The sequence below is a fragment of the Apis mellifera genome, linkage group LG12, assembly GCF_003254395.2.
Source record: "Apis mellifera strain DH4 linkage group LG12, Amel_HAv3.1, whole genome shotgun sequence".
Taxonomy (NCBI): Eukaryota; Metazoa; Arthropoda; class Insecta; order Hymenoptera; family Apidae; genus Apis; species Apis mellifera.
This window is the reverse complement of record NC_037649.1, coordinates 10,537,723-10,562,924: the sequence shown is the minus strand read 5'-3', so window position 1 is coordinate 10,562,924 and position 25,202 is coordinate 10,537,723. Positions and strand designations below refer to the sequence as shown.

General features: G+C 36.9%; 2 protein-coding genes across 14 annotated transcripts in view; one reads left to right on the top strand and one right to left on the bottom strand.

Moving 5' to 3' along the window:
• Positions 1–25,202, top strand: part of LOC410393 (alkaline phosphatase) — a 195,379-nt gene that overhangs the window by 109,446 nt on the left and 60,731 nt on the right. For 8 of the 11 annotated variants that reach the window (XM_006566892.3, XM_026444476.1, XM_006566894.3 and 5 more), the window contains exon 3: positions 18,996–19,170. In XM_006566892.3, coding sequence (XP_006566955.2) covers positions 18,996–19,170 — 175 coding nt within the window. Of the gene's footprint in view, positions 1–13,543; positions 15,343–15,637; positions 15,925–18,579; positions 18,679–18,995; positions 19,171–25,202 lie in introns of those variants that run through there. The other 3 variants (XM_026444479.1, XM_026444480.1, XM_026444478.1) reach the window with 3 other exon arrangements.
• The window catches only part of LOC100576484 (caspase-1), a 48,849-nt gene that overhangs the window by 9,519 nt on the left and 14,128 nt on the right, over positions 1–25,202 (bottom strand). Inside the window, exons 1-2 of one of the 3 annotated variants that reach the window (XM_006566900.3) lie at positions 18,248–18,476; positions 13,289–13,512 (exon numbers count right to left, since the gene is read on the bottom strand). In XM_006566900.3, the coding sequence (XP_006566963.2) occupies positions 13,289–13,512; positions 18,248–18,399 (376 nt within the window). In that variant the 5' untranslated portion in view covers positions 18,400–18,476. Of the gene's footprint in view, positions 1–13,288; positions 13,513–18,247; positions 18,477–25,202 lie in introns of those variants that run through there. The other 2 variants (XM_003250928.4, XM_006566897.3) reach the window with 2 other exon arrangements.

The window sequence follows — 25,202 nt, the reverse complement described above, 5'->3', positions numbered from 1 at the left end:
GAAAATGATCAAATCTTCGCTTATGGTAAAATAAAAAGAGGAAAATTGACGGATATTTATTCAACATTCTATCTTAATTTTTATTATCATTAATCTACCGTGTGCTATCAAACCGTTTATCACGTTTGTCAGCGTGAATATTGGCTCATGGTTGTTTATTTCGTTCCACTTGATTCGTTACATCATCTCGTCCAGTTATATATAAATTAAACTATTATATTGTAACACGCCACTACGTGTACTATGATTAAAATTGTAATAACGAAAGCGGTTTCGAGTTAAAATCCGCGTAACCGCGCGTAACAAGTGCGAGCCGCGTTATAGATTCGAGTGGCGCGCGAGTTTCCCGCATTAGATTTAATGAAAGGATTAATTAATTCAGTGCGGTTCACAATAGTGATGACCGACCTGTTTACAATGATGGGTCATACGCAAGCAAATCGAGAGGTTAACGACGGCACGTATCGTTCGTTTAACCTCTCACCCTTTCCGATTTCGCTGTTGTGCTTGTTGCCACAGCAAACAACGATCCGACTTGAAAATCACTTTTCCAAACAATTCGGAATCGCGCTCATCGAATCCGTCTTTCTGCCAAATTTCGACCAATTTCCCTTTTATCCATATCTTTCCATTTTTCCTATCAATTTATGAAAGCAAGGATCTTACGATTTTTTTTCACCCAGAGAGGAGAAAGAGATATTTCTCCAAGTTTCGAGCGAAATTTAATTCGGACAAAAGTCTCGTCGCTTGGATAGATAAAAATTGAACAGACTCTCTGTAAAAAGTTTTATATTTTTAGGATTAAATTTTTGTATTTTTTCATTTTTTTTTTAACACGAATTCGAGGAATATATAAAAAAAACAGAGTGTCTCGAAAATTCGGGAAAAATTTAATTTCGATGAAAATTTCCAGTTAGATATTAAAAATTCTAAATAACTTGAAAAATTAATATTAGATGATCGGATGATTGATTTTTTTCTTTTTTTTTTTACACTTTCAATTTTACGATATTATTTTGTACGGTTAAATGTTACGCTTTCTTTTAGGGAGGCAATTAGTCTGAATCTTCGAACAGAAATAAGCGGATTTCCCTTTCTTTCGAGGGTAATTCCGTTCTGCTTTTTCGATTCTATTGGCTTTTCTTCAATTTCTCATTCTACAATTTCTTTCTTTATAAAATTATACGAAATAACCTGCGTAATTTTTTATAGAAATCCATAATATCAGAAAACTCATCCTTTTTATATACGCGAAATTTTTAATAATTCTCCGCATATTGATTTTATTATACGTTTTATCACGATTACAAATTTTTAGATATACATTAACATTATATCTACCATGATATTTTGTTCCTTTTTTTTTTTTCTTGTACAAGGATTTCTCATTTCCGTAAGTATATATATATATATATATCTCGTAAACTTTTACGAAACTCCTGTTCCTTTTTTTTAATTTCACCAACACCACGATAAACCCTGACGCTAGAGCGCGCAAACCTATCCACGTAGTTAACTTTTTTCTGATCAAGCTCCGAGTGAGAAGCCATCCGAAATAAATTTTAGATAATGCGGGATTAAAGTATAATAGGAAGGGGAAAAAGACGAGAGTACAATCGTGTCGCGTTCTTCATACCGTATCTTCAAAACGTTACCTGAAAAATATTTACTACGATATTTTATTCACCATGGATCACGTTAATATTAGAAGTTTCTCTTGGTATTATCTTTCTACAAATTAAATCGTTCCGTGATCATCACGAATTTCCTCTCTCTCTCTCTCTTTCTCTTTTTTCTATTTCCACGTCTTTCTTCCTTCTAATTTTCACGACACTACCTCTTTTCGTATAATAATTTCGAGAAGAAGCTCGCAAGAGTGACGTCGAGAAGAAATCGTTGATCAGAGGTGGAAAAAAACTTCGAGAAAAGTTTCAAGTTTCTTCCTTTCTTACTTTTTTCTCGGAGACGTTTTCGAATACAACCCCGTCTCGTTCTCTCGCATTTTCTTAAAATATCAAAAAAATATTTAAGATCGTAACAACGTTTCATTCATCGATTGTTACACACAAATATATATTTTAACACCGTCAAACTTTCGAATCTTTTTCGCAATTCCCCCTCCTCGAATTCCTCGAGTTGTAAAATTTCCAACGTTAAACCTGAAATTCGAGAGAGAGAGAGAGAGGAGAGAATTCGAAAGAAGCACGGTTCATAAGCACGAATAAATAATCCCTGTATCAAATGGCTCGCGAAGTTCGCAATTTTCCCGGCTGCCTGCCAGCTAAACAAATAAGCGCCACCGACGGAGAAGAATCAGCGCGGAGGGGGTGGAGTCGAGTAAAAATCTCCGGATAATTCCTTCTCGAACAGGGGCGGCGATTTCACGCGCTATTTGCTCCACCACGATCCCACGTGTGTACAGCGGTCGAAGAGAGAGAGAGAGAGAGTAGGAGGAAGAAAAGGAGAAGAGAGGAGTTCGAAAGAAGCCGCTTTCTCAACAGCTACGTGAAACGAAACTTTACCTCGCCACTTTTCCTCCATCCCGTTAATTAATTCCAACGGGATCGATTATAGAAACGGACAATCGCGTGGAAGAACTTTACGAAGGGAGGGGAAATCTTCTTGAGCCAATTTGAAGAAAGGATGGAGTGTATCTAATTAATCTGTCGTCTGATAATATTTATTTGATACTCAGAGGAAACAGAAATTCGTCTTCTTTTCTTTTTCTTTTTATCGAATCGTGAATGCATAAGTTTATTACCCGTGTCGACTATCGATGCTTTTCTATAGCGTGAAAGGGTATGCATATCCGGACAATATTTATAGAGGGTGTGTCGTGATCGATATAATCGATGTCCAGCTAAAATATCTAAGATATCAGATTAAGAAGTTCTACGAACACAATTCTGAACGATCGTAGAATTTATATATTAAAGAAATTACGATATGATTGGAATCTTGGAAATTTTTGTAATCTCGAGAATCTAAAGATGTATTCGTAACAAATGGCTTCTCTCCTCTCCAGAGTTTTACCTTCCAATCATTACAGGGATTACGTGTTACATTTTGCGGGATCGGAGGGTTGTTGAACGAACTCTTGGCGCCATTCGAGACGCACGAAGCCCCGAAAGCGGACAAATAACGGAATATAGCGACAAAGAGAGGATGGAATTCAATTATAGGAATTCAAATAATTATCCCTCCGTCGTGTCAATCACGTTTTTTTCCGCGTGCACGGTTTACGTAATTCGTTCCCGGCTCGATCAAACGCGAAGATGAAATTACATTGGCTTCTGTGAAATTCTTATAATTATATCCCCAGCCAACGAGGATCGCGTTAATAGCTCGCGAATCCCGCGTTCACGTGATATTTCCTATTTTACGTTTTATCAACTCGCTTCTCTCGACGAGCAATTATTACGCTTGTGTGTGTATACCGAATCGTTGAAAAATTGCACGCTATTTCCAGGTGATGCGCGTGTAATATTTAAGCGCGCGATACAAAGCAAATCCTGACGCGATGGAATGAACGAATATTTCGTAAAATATACGTATTTTATATTTGGACGTTGGAGAGGCATTTTTTTTGGAATTAGAAATCGAAAGAGGAGTCTATTTGGTTCAAGTAAAATCGGAGATTGGCGTTGGTTCAACGGAATTCGATCAAGAGTTTGGTCAAAGAATCAAAGGGAGACGGGGACAATGAGTTCATCTAATCGTGAATTTGAACAGGTGGAGGATTTCGGGGAGGATGTAAAAGGAATTAAGAAGTGAAAAACTGGATTGAAATTTGTGAAAAGGGCGAAGGATTAAAGATGAGGGTGGGGGGAGGAAAGGAACGAATGAAATGAAATGGATATTTAGAAAAATGTGGAGCTGTTAGAAAACTATAAACCGGATAAAACCGGTGAATTTCATTCTCGTAAGAATCGATTTCCCCTACAACGATTTTTACGGGAATTCTTGCAACAGGAAATTGAAACATTTATCACACCTCTCGCATTCGCGTTAACTCGAATTCTCCGGTTGGGAAAAAATTCTACTTACGTGACTTACGACTCGACGAAAATTATATATTAAATGAAATCGAACGTGAATTATAAAATCGTTCGAGACGAAGAGAGAAGAGATCTCGGCACGATATCTTTATTTCCGTCGGGGGAAGGAAAAGTCTGCCCGATCGAACGAACGTTCCCCTTTCGAGTCTTTTCAAATCGTCGAATGAGAACTCGGCACGCGATACGCGCATCGAACGGGTGCACTCGATGCTTTCAGTCGTTTCGAAGTCGGTTCAAATCGGCGTGACCAACGAAAAATAAGAGAGAGAGAGATGGAAAAAAAAGAAAAATTAACAGCCATCTCTGGAAAAATACTGTTCAAATTAGAGGATTTATCGGATCGAACGATTTAGAAAGGATCCAGTGGGCTGTAAATTCAACTTTTCAACATTTTCTGGAAATGAATTAAAAACTTGGTTTTGAACGTACACGTTCGTATCGTGGTTAGAATAATAATATACGTGAGATGGATAATTACAATAAAGATGGAAATCTACGCGAATGTGATTAATATGTTATCTATTTGTCTAAGAGAATCGTTTTATGTGTATTGATGATTCATTGATGGGCTCGAAAGCCGTCGTTATTCGCATTCGATTCGAGCGTATGATTAATTTTAATCGGATAAATAAATGGACGATAAAGAAGCTTTCGAAAGCTTATGTCTCATATTGCTAGAGGGAATATTGAGAAAGGGGAGTTGGAAAATGGAACGAGCTCGAGTTTACATTTTAGTAAGTCGAAGACGTAGAAGAGGGTAAGTCCTTACGAGGGAGAGATTTGATTCTTACATTGCCCGGATTATTATGATTTCAGAATCTCTCTTATTATGATTGTAGAGGCTCTTCGAATCGGTGATATTATAGTTAAATTAACCAAAATTCGATATTGGCGTTATTACGAGAAACTTTTATCGGCATGGTTGATTAAATATGAAAGGAAAGATATGAGAAATAGATGAACTTTATTTCTAATATATTTTTAATTTTGCTTCGTAGAAAGGAACATCATCCGATCTACACGAAATTTAATTTCGTAGCAAAATAACTTGCAACATTTTGCATAATTTTATAGCATTCTTCACAACGTTGATTCCATTACGCTTTTGATAATATTACTCGCCTTGGTCTGACTTGGTTTACAAAGCGCTCGACATTTATGGTTACTCTTTTTACTCTCGTTTACCCTTTTTCTACCGATAATAATTATTTCACGTCGCAGTTATTGCTTGACTCGAGATTTGTTCGATCGAGAAAAAAAAAAAAATCAGTGATGGAAATTTTAATATTAATCCGATTATACTTTAACAATTCTACTTTAAGAATTACCTTCTCATCGTTCATCGTTTTTCAAGATAGAGAAAGAATTAGGAAAAAAATATTTGAATTAAAAAAAAAAAAAATTGTCCTCCAATTTTTCCGCTCCGAATTTTCCACTCGTAAGAGTAAAGTTTATTTGAACGTGGACAGTAAAAATTATGCTACGAACAGCGGAAATTGCGGCACGATCGTCTTGTTAAATCCACAAGAGAGGAATGAAACCGCAAAAGCTACGTTTTTCCCGTACCTCTGCCACACAGTTTTCAAAGTAAACGAATAGAATAAGGAACGTATCGATCTCCTCTCCTCTATTTTTATATTTCTTCAAAATTTAACGCTTCTTTCTTTCCTTTTATTTCGAATCGAAGAATATATATCCCTCCCCCTCCCCACGATGCTTTTATTTTTGCCGTAACCGGATAGCGAAGAACGGGGAGCGTCAGTTATCAATTACAATTGCGGCAATTCAACGGGATTTAATTATGCGCGTGAAACTTTCAACGATTAACCCGTACGAAACAACGCGCGTTGCTCGTGTGTCGGGAGTTTAAATAACGGATACCAACGCTCCTATTCAATCAACCATCCATTGTTCCTTCATCAATATTATTCAACTCGTTAAAATTGCAGCTCAAAACTATATATATATATATATATATATATATATATATATATATATAATGACGAGAAGGGGTAAAATTATAATTGTTCGCAACGTTGTTCAATACGTTGTTCAATACCACGCTCCACTTTATATTTTATATTATGGATAATTAACGGTATATTAATTACCACGCCCACCACCATCCACGTTTCCTGTTTAATGCAATTATTAAACGGCGGTAATTCTTTTCCGTATTTGTACGGAAGGATTAATAATTTTGTTACACGAATAGAAATATATCGAAATCGTATAAATCTAATAAATCCGATCGTGAACGAAATGGAGGGAAAAGGAGGGGGACGATTCGTTACATTCAAATTTCGATTCGAACTTTATCGTTTCACCGGTGATTTTCGATTTTATTTAAAAAATAAAAGGAGAAATCATTCGCAAATCATAAAACTTCGTCATTATTCGATATTAAAATTTATCGAATATCGTTTTAAACGTACATATATTTAATATGTATAGAGAGAGAGAGCCAATACATTCATCGATCGAATCATAAAAAGATACAAATTTATCCCTCAAAAACCACTTAAACTTCCTATTCGTCTCGCTATTGTTTATTATATATTATCCTCAACTCGTGGATTAAAATAATTTCTACTAACTTTTTTTTCAACTTAAAAAATGAACGGAACGCTGGATCCAATTTTAAAAAACTGATCTTCCCATCTTACTCGTCGCAACGAAAAAGATCCTCGTTTCCTCGGGAATCGGTGTGAAAACTCGATAATCTCGCGGTATCGTGCAACACTAGCCACCCTTAACCGAAAGTGTCGTGGCTAAAATCAAACTCGATATAACTCGATCTCCCCACACCTCCGTTAAACATCCCTTGGCACGGGTCCAGTATGGACAAACGCTTAACGCGTGCCGAGCCATGAAACAGCCAGTCATCCGTGAACTGAATTATTAAATCGCGCCGCGTATTGTTACGCGAGCCGCGAGTAATTGCTTCGAACGTTTTCACCTCGTTCCACGGATCGATGCGCACCCGTGTTTATCCTTAAACCGTTTTAAACCTGTACTCACCCCTGTACACACACACACACATACGCACACCTCTCGTATATCAGATCGACGCGGATCTACGTCGCTCGAATCCGAAGTGGAGACTTTCGCGAAAGACTTTCTAAGCGAATTGAAAGCGAAGAGGAAAAAACGAGGAACAAATTGGACAAATTGTACCGTATCCGGTGGGAATATTTAACTATTTACGAGGCTGGGCGGCCCTGTTTTCACCGTTTCATCCCACGTTGCGTGGACGAGGAGTGGCGCAACTGCTATTTGCTCGGCAAATAAAAGTCGCGTACACGCTTGTTTTTTTGCTTTCTATATCGGATCCAGACACGAGATACGAGCGCTTTGGCCGACTAAACGGTGGGAGGGGAGAGGAAAAAAAATAAAACTATTTGTCCATCCCTATACGAGTTTCATTCAGCCACTTGAGGAAAGAACGGATTAAAAACAACAAGGACTAAACAAAGAAAAATGACAGATTTACACCGGTCAAGTGTTCCAGAAGTAAACGTAAGATAATATCGTTGAGATTAATTCGATTTAATCGAATAAACAGCAACGCGTTTTTTTATTACATTTTCCGACTTTGTCGGATCGCGTGTATCATGCAAGGATATTTTTTTTTCCCAAATCGAAACTTTGTAATTAATGGGAATTAGTTTATTTCGAACTATCCTGAAGAGTAGCCAAATCGATATATCGAATTTGGTATTAATCCCCCGGAAACTCTCTCGTCTATGAGAAACTATCGCGAACGCATAGCTGCGTAACTTGTCGCATTATCAAACTTGCCATCGCTATTTTTAATGCATCAATTTCTGGAACCGTGCCACGTTAGTTTTGACCTATCCACGTTCCGTAAATTCGAAACGAATTTTTCCCCATTCTCTCGATTATAATTTTCTTTCGAATAGGCTCGAGAGATACTCGATGATGAATCGAATAAACGATTCGTATCGATATATTATTATTATTATTATTATTAAATGCGAGCGTTTGTAAAATGCTTTGAGGTCGATAAATCCATCTCTCTGTTCTCGAATTATCTTTGAAACAAATGGTTAATATAATACGGGCGGATAGAATATCGCGTTTTGGCATTTCGGTCTCATTGAAGAAATCTGATAACTTTGTTTACCACTGTACGAAAATTGAAAAGTTAATTGATATTTATTTGTAATTATGGATGATTATTTAAGCCTCTGCTTTCAGTTACGTAAACAAGAGAGAGAAAAAAAAAGAAAAAAAAAGAATAGAAAAGTTGTGAAATGTTTCACGAATGTTTCGAGGACACTCGTTTCCTTAAGCACACTCTCCGCTCTCATTGAAGCTACGCAAACAGCATTTTTCTCCGACGAGTATAAAAGTCGGATAAAAGTAGGTTTAATATTTCACGTGGAATTTCATAATAATATCTATATATTGTAATAGATACCTGGTGGTGAAAAATAATTGTTGTTTTTCAAGGGAAAGTTGTTCAAAATATATATATAATTGTATCACGTAAAATTTCCAGCGTTTTAATTCAACATTACGTATTATTCAATTTCGTATTGTTATATTTATTATATTCTATACGTGAAATAAAGTTCTGGCAGATAATAATATTAAAATAATTCGATAGGGGAGAGATGCGTTATTAAAAAGAAATATGTTTCAAAATATTCTTCGTTATTTTGTTATTCAAATACAAATATTAAATTTATTAAAATATAAATACACTAATAAATGGGGGGGAGGGAAACAACGAATACGTACATTGAATCGAACGAAACGTAATCATGATTAAAAATAATGATCTCATAATACATTTTCCCATTGTTTCATCTTAAAATTTTATCTCATTAACTGTTATAGAAATTGTAAAATTTCGACACGAGATACATTTTCAAAATCCCCAATTTAATTTCGATATACAGGAATTTAAACATTTTTGCCCCCATTTTATAAAGCGAGAATAACCTGAATCGAATCAGATGTATCACAAATGAATTCGATAGTTAACATTGAAAATATATTCGAGAAATGCAAAAATTGTTTTTTAATTTTAGCTATTTTATGGAACGGATCTACATTTTTCAAATATACTTCAAAAACTTCTTTTACATTACTTTTCTTGCATCCACTAACGAATAAATATATATTTTTCTTTACGAAATGTTCAATCAACGTTATATGAGGATACGTAATATCTTTGGTAATTGCGCGCCCTTTCAACGTTGACGTTTCAATCGAGGTATCAGCTACGCTAAACTTGAGCCAATGTCACGCCTAAATCATCACGACTAAACCGTCAACAATATACCCGCTTCTATATACATATACCCACATCATCCCCACGATACCCTTTACGAAAGTTATCATCTTATAATGGATATGAATAGAACTAAACGCAATTATCCAGAAAAATCCTTCCAACCGTCTCTCGTAATATTTAAAAAGTTTAGATTATCTAGAGATTGAATAAAGAGGAATCAGGAACGTACTACGATAATAAAAGAAGATGAAAATGAACCTAGATTCTCGATCGTTTTCATTTAACCAGGGATCAAGCCGGGGATGGATTAATATCCCGAAATATGCCGGTATTTATCCGGCAGTTGGCATTTCGCGCGACATGGTGTAAACGGTTGGAATGTTTCATTCGTCCAGGGTTCCCACCCTGGTAACGCGATCGAATAAAACAACGATCATTAAAGCCGTTTAATTACATGCCGTTTACAAAACACCTGTCGACCCCCCCCGGCCGAAAAATTTTCCGATAACTGCAATCACACGGAATAATTGAAAGTCCGTGGAAATGGAACTTTCAGTCGTCGATGAAATCGCGTGAAAAAAAAAAAAAGGTCCGCGGTCAACGTTTCGTCCATTCGAGATAGCACTTTTTCAACAACGAATCTCCCGTTTGTTCTTCGCGGATAAACAAGTGGATCGAATTACATAATACAATAATTTACATAATACGCGTCGTTATCATCCCCTCTCCTCATCTTGAAACTGGAAAAGAAAGGAAAATTCCTTCTTGTAAAAGGGGAAATGATGATTGCGGTGTATCTTCGACGAATCATCGAGGTTGACGATGTTATGAAAACTCTGCTCTCGCTTTTGTTACAAAATTACGCGACTTTTCGCTACTCGCATTCATATATATTTGTTGGCGAGGGGAAGATGGCTGGCAGAAGGACGCTTAATGAGCTCGTTGTAAAATATTTGTGCAACTTCTTCGGCTTCCATCGGCTTCGTCCATAGAACGACAGGGGAGGCGCCCCTTTCTTCTCTCCCCTCGCGATTCGACAAAGGGTTATGGGCGAGAATCATTGATGGGGCGTATTCCAGCCTTTGTACAACAATTTTTCCGGACAAAGAGATCTCGAATCGAGATATTTGACCACCGACTAGTCTATCCACGATCGATTTGGGTGGGAGTTTGTCGAAGAGGAAATGATCGAATTGGCGAACAAAACTTGAATATGGATCAAAGATACGTTTATTTATATATTGACGAGACAAGTCGGTAAGTTTTTGAATATAAAATATAGGATAAGAGAGGAATGAGGAATTAAGAAGTACAAACGGAATTCATTTAAACAAACGTGGTTTCCCTCGATGGAAAGAAATAGTTGTTCGAGTATCGTCAGAGATGGAAATTTTACTCGAATTTTCGTGGATTCTGATAGGAAAAATCGAGGGAGCGGATACTTTTTACGCGTAAAGTACATGTAGATTGGTATGTAAGGGGAGGCTTTGCGAGTGGAGAACGACGCGAAAGTCTCGTGTAAACAGACTGTTTCACCATTCTCTTTGCGGCACGAATTTTATTTGAAATCGTAAGGATGGAGACAAAAATTCCTTTTTTTTTTTTTTGCTAAAGATTCGAGTTTAAGCAGAAAAGCTGATTTTATAGTCGCTACTCAACGCTTCGCATTTTCCCACTCTTTTATTATTATTTTATTTACAATACGCCTCTCTGTCCGTAAACTTTTTTAATTGTCGTTTCGCCTATATTTTTTTTCAACCAAATCGACTCGAACAACAAGTTTAAAACGGCGTCAAAACATCATTCGATCAAATATCAATATTGTCCGTCAAACGCGATTGTATTTCGTGATAACGATTTTTTCTATCGATAATTTCGATATATTATTCGCGAAAAATGTCGATTCGAATTCATTGTTTAATTCATTTCGTTATCTATCCGTTATTAACAGTATTGCTCCCCTATTATCATTTAAACGACGCTCTCGTTGATTGCACAAAGAGTCAAAAAAGAAATTATGAATGCGATGATGCAATTATCGCTTCCGAAAATACGATTTCGGAAATGTTTGAATTTATTTTCACAACCGAGGACATTTTTGCGGCCGTGATAAACTTAATTCCATTTCTCAACTGCATTTTCGATAATAAATCCGCAAACAAATATCGAGAGTAACGAGAATCGATACGAATGCTTGATTTAAAAGAGGTAAAAATTTATACCGAATTGTTAATCAAATCTAACTAATAAAAATTTATTCGTATTATCTTATCTTTCGACTTCAAATTTCACTTCTAATACGCGCAACATACGAAGAGAAATTGAATCCTCCTTTACAGATTGCCAAACTTCTTTCCAAATCTTCTTTACATCATCCGATATTAATGAGAGCGTCTCTCTTTGAATTTTTTTCTTTCTCTTCCTCCTTTTTTCCACGAACCATCCTCATTGTTCGACGAGCGCAATTTAAGACTCTTCTTCGAACGCGTCGATACGCCCCTCTCCCCCTCTTCGCGATTAATTAACAATTATATTCGAAAGCAGGGTTTCTCTCTCTCCCCAAGCCAAGCGTTGCAAGCACGCGGGGAAAGCTGGCGTTCATTGAAATTCACCACGCGGCGATAATAATCGGGAAAAGGGAGCGTTTTTAAAGGGAGAAAAGGGTGGCGAGAAACGCGGTTGTTGCGAACGATTCGGAAGAAGGCGGACGATTTACGAGAAGCTTCACGCTTGCCCGACGATGCAAGAACATCTTTGTTCGAGGTCGACAAAAGCTTTTTTGATAAATGCACGTCGAACCCGATGGTGACGGCTATTGTGTCAATATTTGAATGGATCAACGATAAATAGAGGAAAGAATGGATCGAACGAGGGAGAATATGGTTTCCCCGACGATGCTGACTTTTCACGGACGGCCACGGACGCTTCCATCCTACTTTTCGCCCCCCCACCGACGGTTTACCGACTATTTGTCGGCCAAAAATTTTGGTTTTCGAAACCGTTTGCCAAAACCCCAAAATTTTTACGCGCAATTCTCGAGGGGCGCGAATTTAAGGAATGATTTCAATCTGGCGTGGCTCGATTTATAATTGGATCGAATCGTGTGCACCTCTCTCCGTTCTCTCTCTTTTTTTTAAATAATCGTTTAAAATAATTCCGAAACAAAATTGCTCGCGAACGGAACGGGGGATCAAAGGCGATGAAATTATCTTGCGAATGCGATAAGACGATTCGATTACGTTACGGGTTGGAAACGGGTGTTTGGAATGGAATCGAAGTGGAATCACACAGGTTTTCTCGATACCAGAATCCATCACGCTATCACGGATATAAAAGTACATTCAAATAATAGATTTGTTAACGAGTCACGCTGGAAATAAATTATTTCGGGTATTATCCGTCTTTGGCCGCTATCCGGGCGCCGTTTAACGAGCGGAAAAATGATTAAAATCCGTCCCCCGCGTATAACGCAGTTTGTAGCCGAAATCGCGTTATTTCGTCCGCCGTTGTATTACGCTGTGCGTTACTTCAAATTGAAAAAAAAAAAAATTCGAAACAATCGGTTGGAATTTATCGTAATTTTCCGAATGATTTTCACGCAATTTCACCGGGCCACGATGCGCGGCCAATTGCTAATTGCCCGTCCAATTTTTCGTTTTCATTTTTAAAACCCGTCACGCGTTTGTTATCCCCCCGAGGAATAGCAGAGAAAAACCGAAACTCTCTCATTTCTCGTTTGAGAAAAATATTATTTTTTTTCTTTACGAGATTTCGAGCGATTCCTATTTCTACACTTGTGATATTTCCGTTTATCGTATCGCGGATATCATAACAGAAATTTGGAGAAACGATTTGATTCGTGAGCTCGGGTTAAGAATATTATGCTCGCTCATTTTTTCTTATGCGATAACGAGGAAAGAAATTTCTTTGATCAATTCATTAATCTTAGATTGTGAATACTTACCACTCTTCAATTTTTCTATTATCACTTGCAAGGTTGCGTCGACGATGAGTTCCACGTCAAAGCCCATCATCTGAAACGTTTGCGACAGATTCCTCGCACATGCCTCCGTATTATTTCTTTCTTGATATATCTTTACGTTATTGAAAATTAACGCTGTGCCTCTTCGTTTGTGATTCATCTTGTACACTTCTACATTTGGATCCACATATTTTGTCTTTTTGTGTCTGTATCAAAATAATCGAGTTAAATTAATCAATTAAAACTATTAAATAACAGCAACAACAACAATATGATTGGAACCGGGATGATAAATTTTTAAAATGAAAAGTTTCTATGTAAAAAAGACGTTACTTTAATCATTCCCTTTTCAACCCATCCTCTTCTGGCCATATCGTATCGCGTTTTCCAATCATTCTGTATAATTCACCTTTTCAAATTTCCCTCCGGCGCGGTTGCGCGGTACACGCGATATTTCAACGTGGAGAATTCTCGTTCGTATTCCGCGCGAAAACAATTTATCCACCCGATTATCGACGCAGTTTCGTTCTCGAACCGTTATTTACAATCGAAAGGGGGAGGATTCATATCTCCAATGTAAACTCGATATTCCGCGATACGTTCTTTTCGTGCTCGCGCTCGATTCCAATCTATCTAATGCAGGATCAATTACACGCCGAATTACGCGCCACTCTCCCGAAACCCCTTCTTCCCAACTCTCCGTTTTTTACGATTCCATTGTACACTCGTGAATTCGCAGCAAACGTTTCGCGAATATATACTCGAACGATATATTTTTCGGCCCGCCGCCGAAATTTCCCTCTGTTTCCGGATACGCGGCCGATCGATACGCGGCGCGATCGATACGCGCGACGGCCGGTAAAGATGGGAGAGGGCGAAAAAAAGGGGAGGGGGGAGGGAGAAAACAGGGGAAAATAAACAAGAAAGACGAAAGCCGTAACGAAAACCGTGTATCCGCAGTTTCGACAACGGTGTTCACCGCTTTTTTTACGCCCCCTCGTAAAATTTTGAATCTCGGGAAGAGGGGAGAGGGGTCGAGAGAAGGGTAGTATCCTCGTTTTCCGTGCGAACAAATTTATAATATCGTGGCTCGCTGTTGTTTCTCCACTACGCTCTCCCTTATTCCAAACGTTTCTCGTTCGACGTATTTATCACCAGTGATGAGGAGAAAAATTACTTAATTAATTCGAGGAATAAATTTATCTACGATAATTTATCGTAGAATCAACTATAATAAACGTTATTTCTTCTATTCAATTACTCGATTTTTAAATCTGAATTTAATCTAAACTTCACACCACGAACGCGTTTCTCCAAGAAACGTTTGAGGGAGGAGGAGAGGAAACTTTTAGAACGCACATGATCGTTTAGAGCGAAAGCGTTCGAGCTTTCTAATTCTCGGTCTCGAATGGCAAGTTTCGCGCGCCTTCCCGAAACGAAAAGGCACGATCGCGTATAATCCGTCGCCCACTCTCGCCCCTCTCCCCAACTGCATTACACTGTTTCGCAGTTTCCACTCACGTACGCGGTGTGAGCGCACGCCGCGAACGGAAAATCTTGGGAACGGCGTCTCGAGAATCGAAGAGTCGATTCGCGGTGGGGAGCGAGAGGGATCCATCCGACGCTCGATTTAATTTCAACTTGGATCGCGATCCCGGGTTAAAGAACTCGTAGGTAACGGCCCTCCCCCCTCCCTTCTTCTTCTCGCTTTATCGCGGAACCGCGTCACTCTTCGTACCTCCTCCCCCTCCACCTCGCGTGCACGTGAGAAGAGTCGATCGAACGAGGCCGACTGCCTCCAGGAGTGGGGGAAGGCATTTTCGCGCCAACAACGCCGAATAACACGGATCCAGTGCACGGAGAATACGTACGGTGTTGTTGGAGCGAAACTTTTGATCAGTTCAAAGGATGGAGTTTATATAATTCGAGCAGAAGAAATTTTTCATGAGAATTCTTGTTCGAATTGTTGTTGTCGTTGCTTTTATACATGATATCAATTTTTAAATCGGTAATAATGACTCGTGAGTTTATGCAACGTGAGTTTATAATTTAGACGGGCAATAGCTTAAGAGAGGAGCGCGGTTGTGGTATTTGGAAACTTAGAGTATGCGTGCATGCGTGCGTCAAAAGCTTTGTTTGAATTGAGTGCGTGTACGTGTATGCGTAGTGTGGCTGATCGTTTATGTCTACGGCTGAATCCTCTTAAGGGAGTGCAACCGTGTACTTGAGATAAAGTTCTGGCAAGCGTAACTAGCAATTCGAACGTGCAAGTAGAATTTGGAGAATGGTTCTAAAAAGGAATGGATTGTAGTTTAGCTATTGTAGTTTATATATACATAGATCTTATTAGGTTTTTCCATTTAATTTGTGCTGTCAATCTTATGAAAATTAAATTATCTTATGAATTTGCATATATTCCATATTGCTAGCTTTATACTTGACTGTTTTATCAATAATTTCTGATTTATCTTCTATCGTATAAAGTTTTTTTTTTTTTTTTACAATTTTAGAACGTATAGATTTTTTTTGAAAATTATTCGCTCCACCATGTACAAAATCAATTATAGGAGGAAAGAAGAGTGATGCGGGAATTTCCTCGATAATTTACTTAATTCTTGGTATGTTTAATATTCTATCGTATCATAAACTACTTACGTATAATATATCAAACTTTACAAGTATAAAGTACTTGTCACAACAATTAAGGAGCTCTTATAACGTACACGTATTGGGATCAAAGAGTTATCGTAAACTCATTATAAATTACGTTATTGCGTATTAACTAACTCGAACCTAACAACTCTCTTTAATTTACAAAGCTCAATGATGAATCGAAAAGAAAACGTTATCGAATTTATGAATCAACACGTTACTTTCTCCAAATTTTTCCTTAAACGTCATTGTTAAAATTAGAAAAATTTGTTCGAGTGATTATCGAGTGACAAACATTGCAAGTTATCTTCCAAATATCAAAAGATTCGATTTCCAATAAGAGATAGCAAATAAACAGTTCCTTGTAATTCGATTCGATCGCATATTCACGATTTCAATGAAAATATATTAACAGGATAAACGTTATCATTCGAACGAAAAATTAATGAAATCTTAATTCCTCAAATACTAGTATCACGATGAGAAGAATCCAAGAAGGTGTACAACTTATATCTTACATTTACCTCGAATATGAATCATTCGTTTTCTCTTAATCTCTTGTTTATCATTATTCACATTTAAAGGAATAGAATCCATGATGAGACACAAATTGTTAAACATTTAAAATCTTACAAATGATCCCCACGATTTTCATCAACACGATCAAACACTCGTCAATTTCCGGGTAGGTGTTTAAAAGGTGTCTGAAAGCGCATCTGCGAAACAAGCGAAGCGGATGTAAAAAAAAAAAAAAAAAAAAAAAAGCGGCGCGGCGAAACGACAAAAGAAGGGGCGATGAAGAGGAAAGCGGGAAACACGGCGCGACACGGCGACGATGCCGCGGATCGTGCTTTTTAAACAGTTCGAGATTTCTCTTTCTCGTCGAAAGAAAGCCCCTTTCTCCGAATGGTGAATGTAGACGCGCCGCTTTTACAACGGGCACAACGCACAAAGGTTGCCGCTTACAAACTAGTCATAAATGCGGCCGTGGATCTACCCCCTCCCCCGCCCATTATCAAACAAATGTTCATCGGGAACAGAGAGACGAGTTGCCGGCCATTATAGCGGTTCGTCGCGTTCCCCTTTGAATTTGAAAACAATTTGCCCCGACTACTAATCCTCTCTCCCTTCCCTCCACTTCTCTTATTTCTCTCCGCTGACACGGCCGGATATAAATCCCCCCGAACAACGATTATAACGATCCTGACCAATTGGAATATAAGAGGAGCAAGAGTGCAAATTGCGGCTGGGAACGAGGGACGAGGATGTCGATTTAACCGAAACTTCTTTCTTTTTTTTTCCATCGCGATTCCGGTTTTGAAAAGGGGTACGTTGGTTAATTTAACGAGAAGCTCATCCGATTTAAAGAGCTTTATGCCTCTTTGGGAATTTTAAATGCCCGGCTCCCGTCCGTTCGAGCGAACAAAATTTTTAAAAACCCCATCTCTGTTTATACCGAGATTTTTTTCTACGAAATGAATATCGAAGGAAGGAAAAAAAGAAGAAGAAGAAGAGAGAACGAAATTTCAAATTTCTAATTGCATTCCCTATTATATTCGATTGATAAAATATATATTTAGAAAATCGATACGCTGTAAGTGTTTTCGTAGTCTTTTTTTTTTTAAGTCTCCTGATAAACCGTTATCTTATATTTGCAAAAAACATCGACACATATATATACATATGTATTCGCGTAAATTCACTCTCTGATATTTTCTGTCTGCCGATCAAGATTGTAAAAATTAAATTCAACAGGCAAATTAAGCGCTCGCATCCAACAGCGATCTTTAACATTTCAGAGAGAAGCGATAAACAGTGGCGCTCGCCAAGATCGTAAAATTTAATTTCACCATAGAAATGTTAATTTCTCGTAAATATGCATATTTCGCGTCCGCGTATTTCATTTTCATACGGGAGAGATATAACGTTAGATCATCACGAGATATTACGTTCCTTCGTTTATCGCGCCATTGACGATTCCCTCGCTCGACTCACTTTTCATCAAAGGTTATCGATGTCTATCTCAACTCCTCGTATGCGTACACACACACACATATATATATACACGTTCCCGTGCGTGAGTGTCCACTGGAAGAGAGCTTTCTCTTTACTTTTCGACCGTTTCACACAGGAGTTTCCCTCGCGCAAATAGAAAATGGAACGAAATTGAAAATTGACCGAACCATTTCAATGTTGATCGCGATGAAAATGGAAAAGGAAGGAACACGAGCCGATATAGCATCGCCGACGATTACGATTGTACAATTAATATCGAAAATATTTACTCACTTCAGTTTATTACCGACTATCGCACTGTCCACTTCGTCGTATTCTTCCGTGTCGAATGATTTCACACCGTTAAGAGACGGACATATTCCTTCAACGTTTATACTCGATCTTCCTAAAAGTATATTCTGCGTAATTTGAGTTATTTTGTTCATTTTTTTTTTTTTTTTAAATCGTTTTTCACACTCTCGGACGTAGTCACTGTGTGAAACTCGATAATAATGAAACTGATATTCAAGTATGCACGGCTTATATATCGGCTTTAAAAGATAAGAGATAAGATACCGCGAATTTGAACAAAATACGTAGATAAGTTTAATTTTAAATAAGAAAGGTATTTACGATAAAAGAAAATACTTTTATTTTATTTAAATTCGCGCTTCCTACAACTATGATCAAAATTTCATCTGATCCAGGGAATGTAAAATATATATGTACGTAAGATAACAAAAAAATATATGTATATATATATATGTGTATCGTAATATTTGAAGTGGAAAATTGAAGTGAAAATATTGAAACGCAGATAAATTTTCCTGATAATCTTGTTGATCCAACCATCGTGTCACCGCTCTAATCGTAATCGTTCAGTTCAGACGGAACTGTATTCCGTCGAATGAATAGGAATATCTCCTCCTTGCTCTCGTCCATTTTTACGAGAGCAATAATCCTTTCCGTTCAGTCGTCGTATATAGCGAATCTCTGTGGGAACGGTGATTAAACTACATCTTCCATTTTCGTTCGTTTCCAGACTTACAACATGGATGCCCAAGTCGGAGAGTCGTCAGCATGCGCGACGGCATTACTCTGCGGGGTTAAAGCCAATTACGAGACTGTTGGCCTGGACTCCTCTGCACGCTTCGAGAACTGCTATTCCAGTTTTGATGCCCGTGTACCGTCCCTTATCAATTGGGCGCAGGAGCAGGGTAAATATTCGAACGTCAACAACTAATGCAAAGGATTACATAATCGATTCCTATCTCCCGATCAATTCGTACTTAATTGCTCGCGTCGATTCATTCCCAATTCATCCTCTCCTCCTCTTCTTTTTTTTTCTGTTTTACTTTTATTTTATTTTTTTACTTCTTCTTCGTTTACATTCTTCCTCCAACAACTTCTCGTTTTTATTTTACTTTATTTTCCATTTCGCTTCGTTAATTTATCGCGAAATGGTTATTGTTGGAAATATTAATTTTTGTCTTTTTCTTCTTCATATTCCATTCGTATACAAATCTCCTTGAGATATGTCAAGAAGAATGAATATTTATCAAGGACTATCGATAAACAATAGATTTTATTATCGATTTCGTTTCGATATAAAATCTTCTTTATCTATTATATATATATATTCTTTTTTAATAAACAAATAAAAAAATACGAAATGAATTACATTCTTCGTTTTATTACGATTTGTATTCTATCGATAATTAAGATTAATAAGAGAGATCTAGAAATGTCGAAGAAAAATTATCGCTCCCCATTTAGAAAAACGTATAAATATTTTTTTCTAAATCAAAGAATATATTCTCTATCTATACTCTTGAAACAAGTTTGATTGAATGTTATTTACGAAACGAGCACGATGCTCTTAATTATTGTTTACGTTACGTAAAATTTCCACGCCGTGAAAGCGCTCCATTTTCCAATCATTTCCCATTTCCCGCGCAAAATATATAAAAATTATAGCGATATAATGCGATACATCGACGACGTAATCGCGACAGCTCCGCGATCATAAGATCCGTACGTTATTTTTTCCACGTGGCATTCCGTGTCGAATATCCCGGGACGGAAAGCGAATTTTCGAGCATAAATTCTACCCGCGTGCAATTCGGACCGCTCGTAGAACAGACTTCAGGTAACAATGAAACGAGCCCGAATTTGAACGTTGAACAAGCACCGGCTGTTTCGAATTAAAAAAAAAAAAAAACAAAAAAAAGAACAAAAAAAAAAGGTTGAACCGCTTTCGCAATTCGTTACGGTATATGTTTGAAATCGCAAATAAAATAAAATAAAATAAAATAATACAGAATAAAATAAAATAAAATAAAATAAAATACCGACCGCATTCATTAATGAAATAACAAAAATTTGATCGAGAGCGCAGTTTGATAGGGAGATGGCCTGAATAAAAATTCAGGAGTCGCGTTTTATCGAATTTCCGACAGTCTCTTGATTTCTCTTCAAAAAAATTGCTAACTTGTAATTTCTAAAGAATCGAGAAAGTTTCGAAGGAAATGATAGATTTTTCGGATTCAAGTGGTGGAAAGGATAAGGGTTGAGATATCCGTTGAAAATCATATCGAGCCACGATGGTTCCCCGTGGACCATCCGGTATATAATCTGCTCTCATTAGAATGGTATCGAGCAATTAACAGAATTTCTCTGGCGCGCATGCACGAACATTAAGGGATATACTCGGAGGGGGGAGGGGGAGAGGGGATGCTGCAATCGGGAGATCGTCATATTGCGCTACGATCAAGTTTCGTTGTCAACGATACAGAATAGTGCTTTTAGCCGATCTCGATTTTCCATTTTCCCCGGGTTAGGCATTACGGTGGCTCGAAAATCTAGTTTTATCGCACGATTGGGAGGAGAGGAAGAGAGGAATAGTATTTTTTACGAAAATGCCTTCAAAAACGAACGGCGAGGATCCACGATAGTGGATTAGAATTGAAAGATACCGACTTTCGAAAAGATTCTAATTTCTAACTCGAACTTAACGAGATAATTGTCTCTAACTATATGCTTGCGTACCAGTGGAAGAGTTATGATAATTCGAACATTCAAAATCGTAAAAATTTATCTCGATTAAGATTGGAAACACCTTTGATATAATATTAATATAGTACGTCTAACGTTTATTCGTATTTATAAATTAAACTATCGTTACGAATTAACCAAAAAATTTTTATATTATATCGATCACGTTAGAATTCTATATCTCCTACGCTGATGCATCGAGCTAAAAATTATCTCGATTAAAATTAAGATCGGAAACACCTTCGAAATTAATATTAATTATTTTGATATAATATCAATATATTTATAACACGTCTAACTTATTCGTATTATTATTTATAAATTAAACTATCGTTACGAATTAACCTAAATGCATAATACGAGAAGTAAAAAATTTTTATATTATATCGAACATGTTAGAATTCTGTATCTCTTACGCTAATGCATCAAGATAAAAATTATCTCAATTAAAATTAAGATTGGAAACACCTTCGAAATTAATATTAATATAATACGTCTAACTTATTCGTATTATTACTTATAAATTAAACTATCATTACGAACCTAAACGCGTAATACGAGAAATAAAAAATTTTTATATTATATCGAACACATTAGAATTTTGTATCTCTTACGCTGATGTATCGAAGTTTATAGATCGTCGAGAAAATAGATGTTTCCTTCCGAATTAACCAATCAGAGATCCGCATTCCTTTCCGCGAGACTTGTTTCCAGCACAGTGAACTTCTCACTAGATTCTCCAAGCGCGTGTCGTCGAATCATTTTCGAACGAATTAAGTAATTAATTCGATTCGACAACAAGCACCGTGTTTGTTTATTCGAATCGTAATGTCGCTCGTAAATAAGGATCTTTCGTTCAGGTTGGTTTATTACCACTCGTATCGGTGCACGTTAAGAATTCGCTCGGTGCTCCGAGTTCGATAATTTCAATTTCCTATAGAGACACGTTTCATCACGGTTCTTTGACTAGTCTCGCGATGAATACTAATGGTATCGATGTCGTGTTTTTAACCATCATAATGAAACCCGCCGATCGATCTCATCGTTTAAACATGCCAGCTATTTTCAGAATTTCTGATATTTTTAGAATTTTCGATATATACGGGGGAGAAAAAAAATATTATAACGTTTTACAGTAGCTACGTGTCGTGCAGCTTTTGTACTTTATTTTTACAACATTATATGATTATAATTTTCTCTGGATATTTAACAGATTTGTATCGATACGTGTAATAGAAATTAATTAAAATTTGAATAATGAGAAAATTTTTATAAACGTAAGTAATTATAATGTATATTAGAAAAAAATAAAAGTAAAGGAAGCTTAATTTAATAATATGCATAAAGAATTTTTTTCATACGTTCTTTTATATAATACAGTTTTCGAGTCGTATATAAGTTATTTACCATCGAACAGTTTGAAATATTCAATCTCTAACATTTCGAAATATTGAAAAATATGCAAGCTATTTTCTCTCTGTTCCACGATACTGCACACACTGAAATTTTTCATCTATACAATCCATATAAAATTCCAAACGTATAAAACGTTACAATAATTTTTACGAACAAATCTTTTGTGAAGAAACTTTGTCTAATCTCTTTACAAAATATACAAATTGAAATTCTTTGACGAAAAGCTATTTACAAAAATAATTCGATATTAATTAATAATTCGATATTTTGACCTAGATTTTTCCATTTTCTGAATGTCATTCGTTTTATCAATTTTATCATCTTAATATAATATAATATAATTCGTTCGATAAGATAAATTTCACGATATAATAGCATAAAAGATTCGAATGTAAATACCAATAAATCGGCAATAAATGTAGAGTCTAGAGAGATGATGATTCAATCTATACAAGTATCAAAATCATGCACGATATAATATAATCGAATCACGTATTCTAACGTTTGGAAACTATTTAACCACTCAAATTCTTCATCAACAATTATTTCACAATGATAAACCCTTATCGAATATACGCATAAACGAGATGTCGATACGCATAAGAGATCGTCAAGTTACTTTAATCTATTTACAATATTCTTCCTGCCAAGTTGCGTACGAAATATAACGCTATAAACGATATTTTTCCTTTCCACTTGGAAAGTAAAACATTAATACGATTTTTATTAAATCGTCGGGAGACTCGTTGAAATGTTCTAAATGATCGAAGAACCGAGAGGTATCCGAGCCCAAAGTGTATATACATATATATATCGCGTGACGATGAGATATTAAGATAACGCGGAGTCGACTGAAAACGAGTGGGCCGGTTAAAGCAGTCACCGCGAAACCAACATGACTTATATATATATATATATATCCATGTAACAACATGGGTGCACACGGGTCATGTACATCGAGATCAGTAATAAACACGTCGCGCGTATAGCCGAAACCTCGTACGTCTGACTGCGCCTACGTTGCGAGCATGAAAGCTGCAAGCTGCCTTAGCTCGATCATTAAGATGAATTGCCTCGTTGATTAATCGCGCGCCGTTTGCCGTTGACACGCCTCTTCCCCCCTCGCCGTAACCGACACGATCCCGCTTTCTGCCCTCTTTACAGCCGCAATTTGTCAATTTACAATTATTGTCTGCGCGTTGTCGACCGCGGCCATCGATGTATACGCGTCTTCGTTCGAGTAGAAGTAAAAAAGAGGTTGAGTTTTTTTCTTTTGATTCAGAAGATATGCGGGGAGGGAAGATAATGGGGAAGGACACGTTGAATTATCTTTCACGTTCTCGTCGAAGAGAGAAGATACGGTTATCGTGTTTGTAATCGTAAATAAAATTGCGAACAATCGTGTCGAACGAAGAGTTAAATTTGAAACAATCTTTCGATGAATTGTTTCAATTAGGATTAGGATGGATAATTGTATTACGTAGCCTATAAATTATATAGAAAATTAATAGCGCGATGGTGTTGAAGTTATTGAAGCTATTAACGCTGTATTCGTCCCCCGATATTACACGGCGGTAAGTTTTCCTGATAAACGATAATTTGATGTATAATGTAATCACGAAAATAAATAGTAGTAATAATCGAAACGCTGACGAGGATATTTCGTTCGCCTGTGTATTTATATTATTTTACATTTGAATTCCCCCAATCGTATTTATTCTAATTACAAACGTTGCGTTTCGGCAAATGTAATAATCGTAATATAATCTTGCAAACTTGCAAATATTTATTTTCCCCTTGATTACGAAATATTCACCATCGATCGATTAAAAAAGAGAAGATATTTTTTTTTTTTATCGAACTTAATTTCCATGTAATACTTTTCATTCAAATATAACAATAACTCTTTATCTCTTTCTTCCAATCTTCCGTTTCAAAAAAATCACTCTCACTCTTCTCACGCATTTATCAACATATTTCATGCAGATAGCATCGAAACGATAAATGGACGAAGAATCAAACGATAATTTTTTATTCGCGATGCTTGAACGTCACGAATGCAAACTTCTCCCCTGTCTCTTTCTCCCCTGAAAAAAAAAAGAAGAAAAAAAAAAAAGATCAAAAAAAAAAAAATAAAGCCCCGATGATATCGATATCTCGTTAATTAACGCGTATTCGGCCACTATCCGCGAGAACGGGAGAATAACAAGGGTGGAATAGCTTTATCGGATCGAAGTCTCGGCAAATAATTAGCGCGAGACTAATTGAATCGATTATGCATTCCGTCAAACGGAATATCGATTTTGGTGCTGGTGCCACTTTTGTTCGTAACGGGACGAATTTTCGGGCAGAAGTTGTGCGCTGTTCAAACGAGGGATTTACCGTGTTTCCTAACACGATCTAAAATTTGCAAATTCATCCGAGTCGAATTTCCGAGAGGCGGAGGGAGAGTCGACAAATGAACTTTATCCGATGACGGCCGACTAATTTCTCTATTCCCCGATAATCAAACGCGATCCAGTGTTCGATCAATTGTCATTTACGATTTACGACGCGAGCAACGAAAAGGTCAATGATATAACGAGATAATAATCATTGATTATCTCGAATGGAAAATTTATTCGAGATTCTTATTCTTCTCTTTATCTTCGTTTATCGATTCTCTTCTTCCCCGACGTGACATTTTTTCCCACGAAGATTCCAGACGCGGCAAAATCTCGTTTCGAATCACACGACGTATCTTCCCTCGTGTTTTCCCCCTTCATCCCTTTTTTTTTTT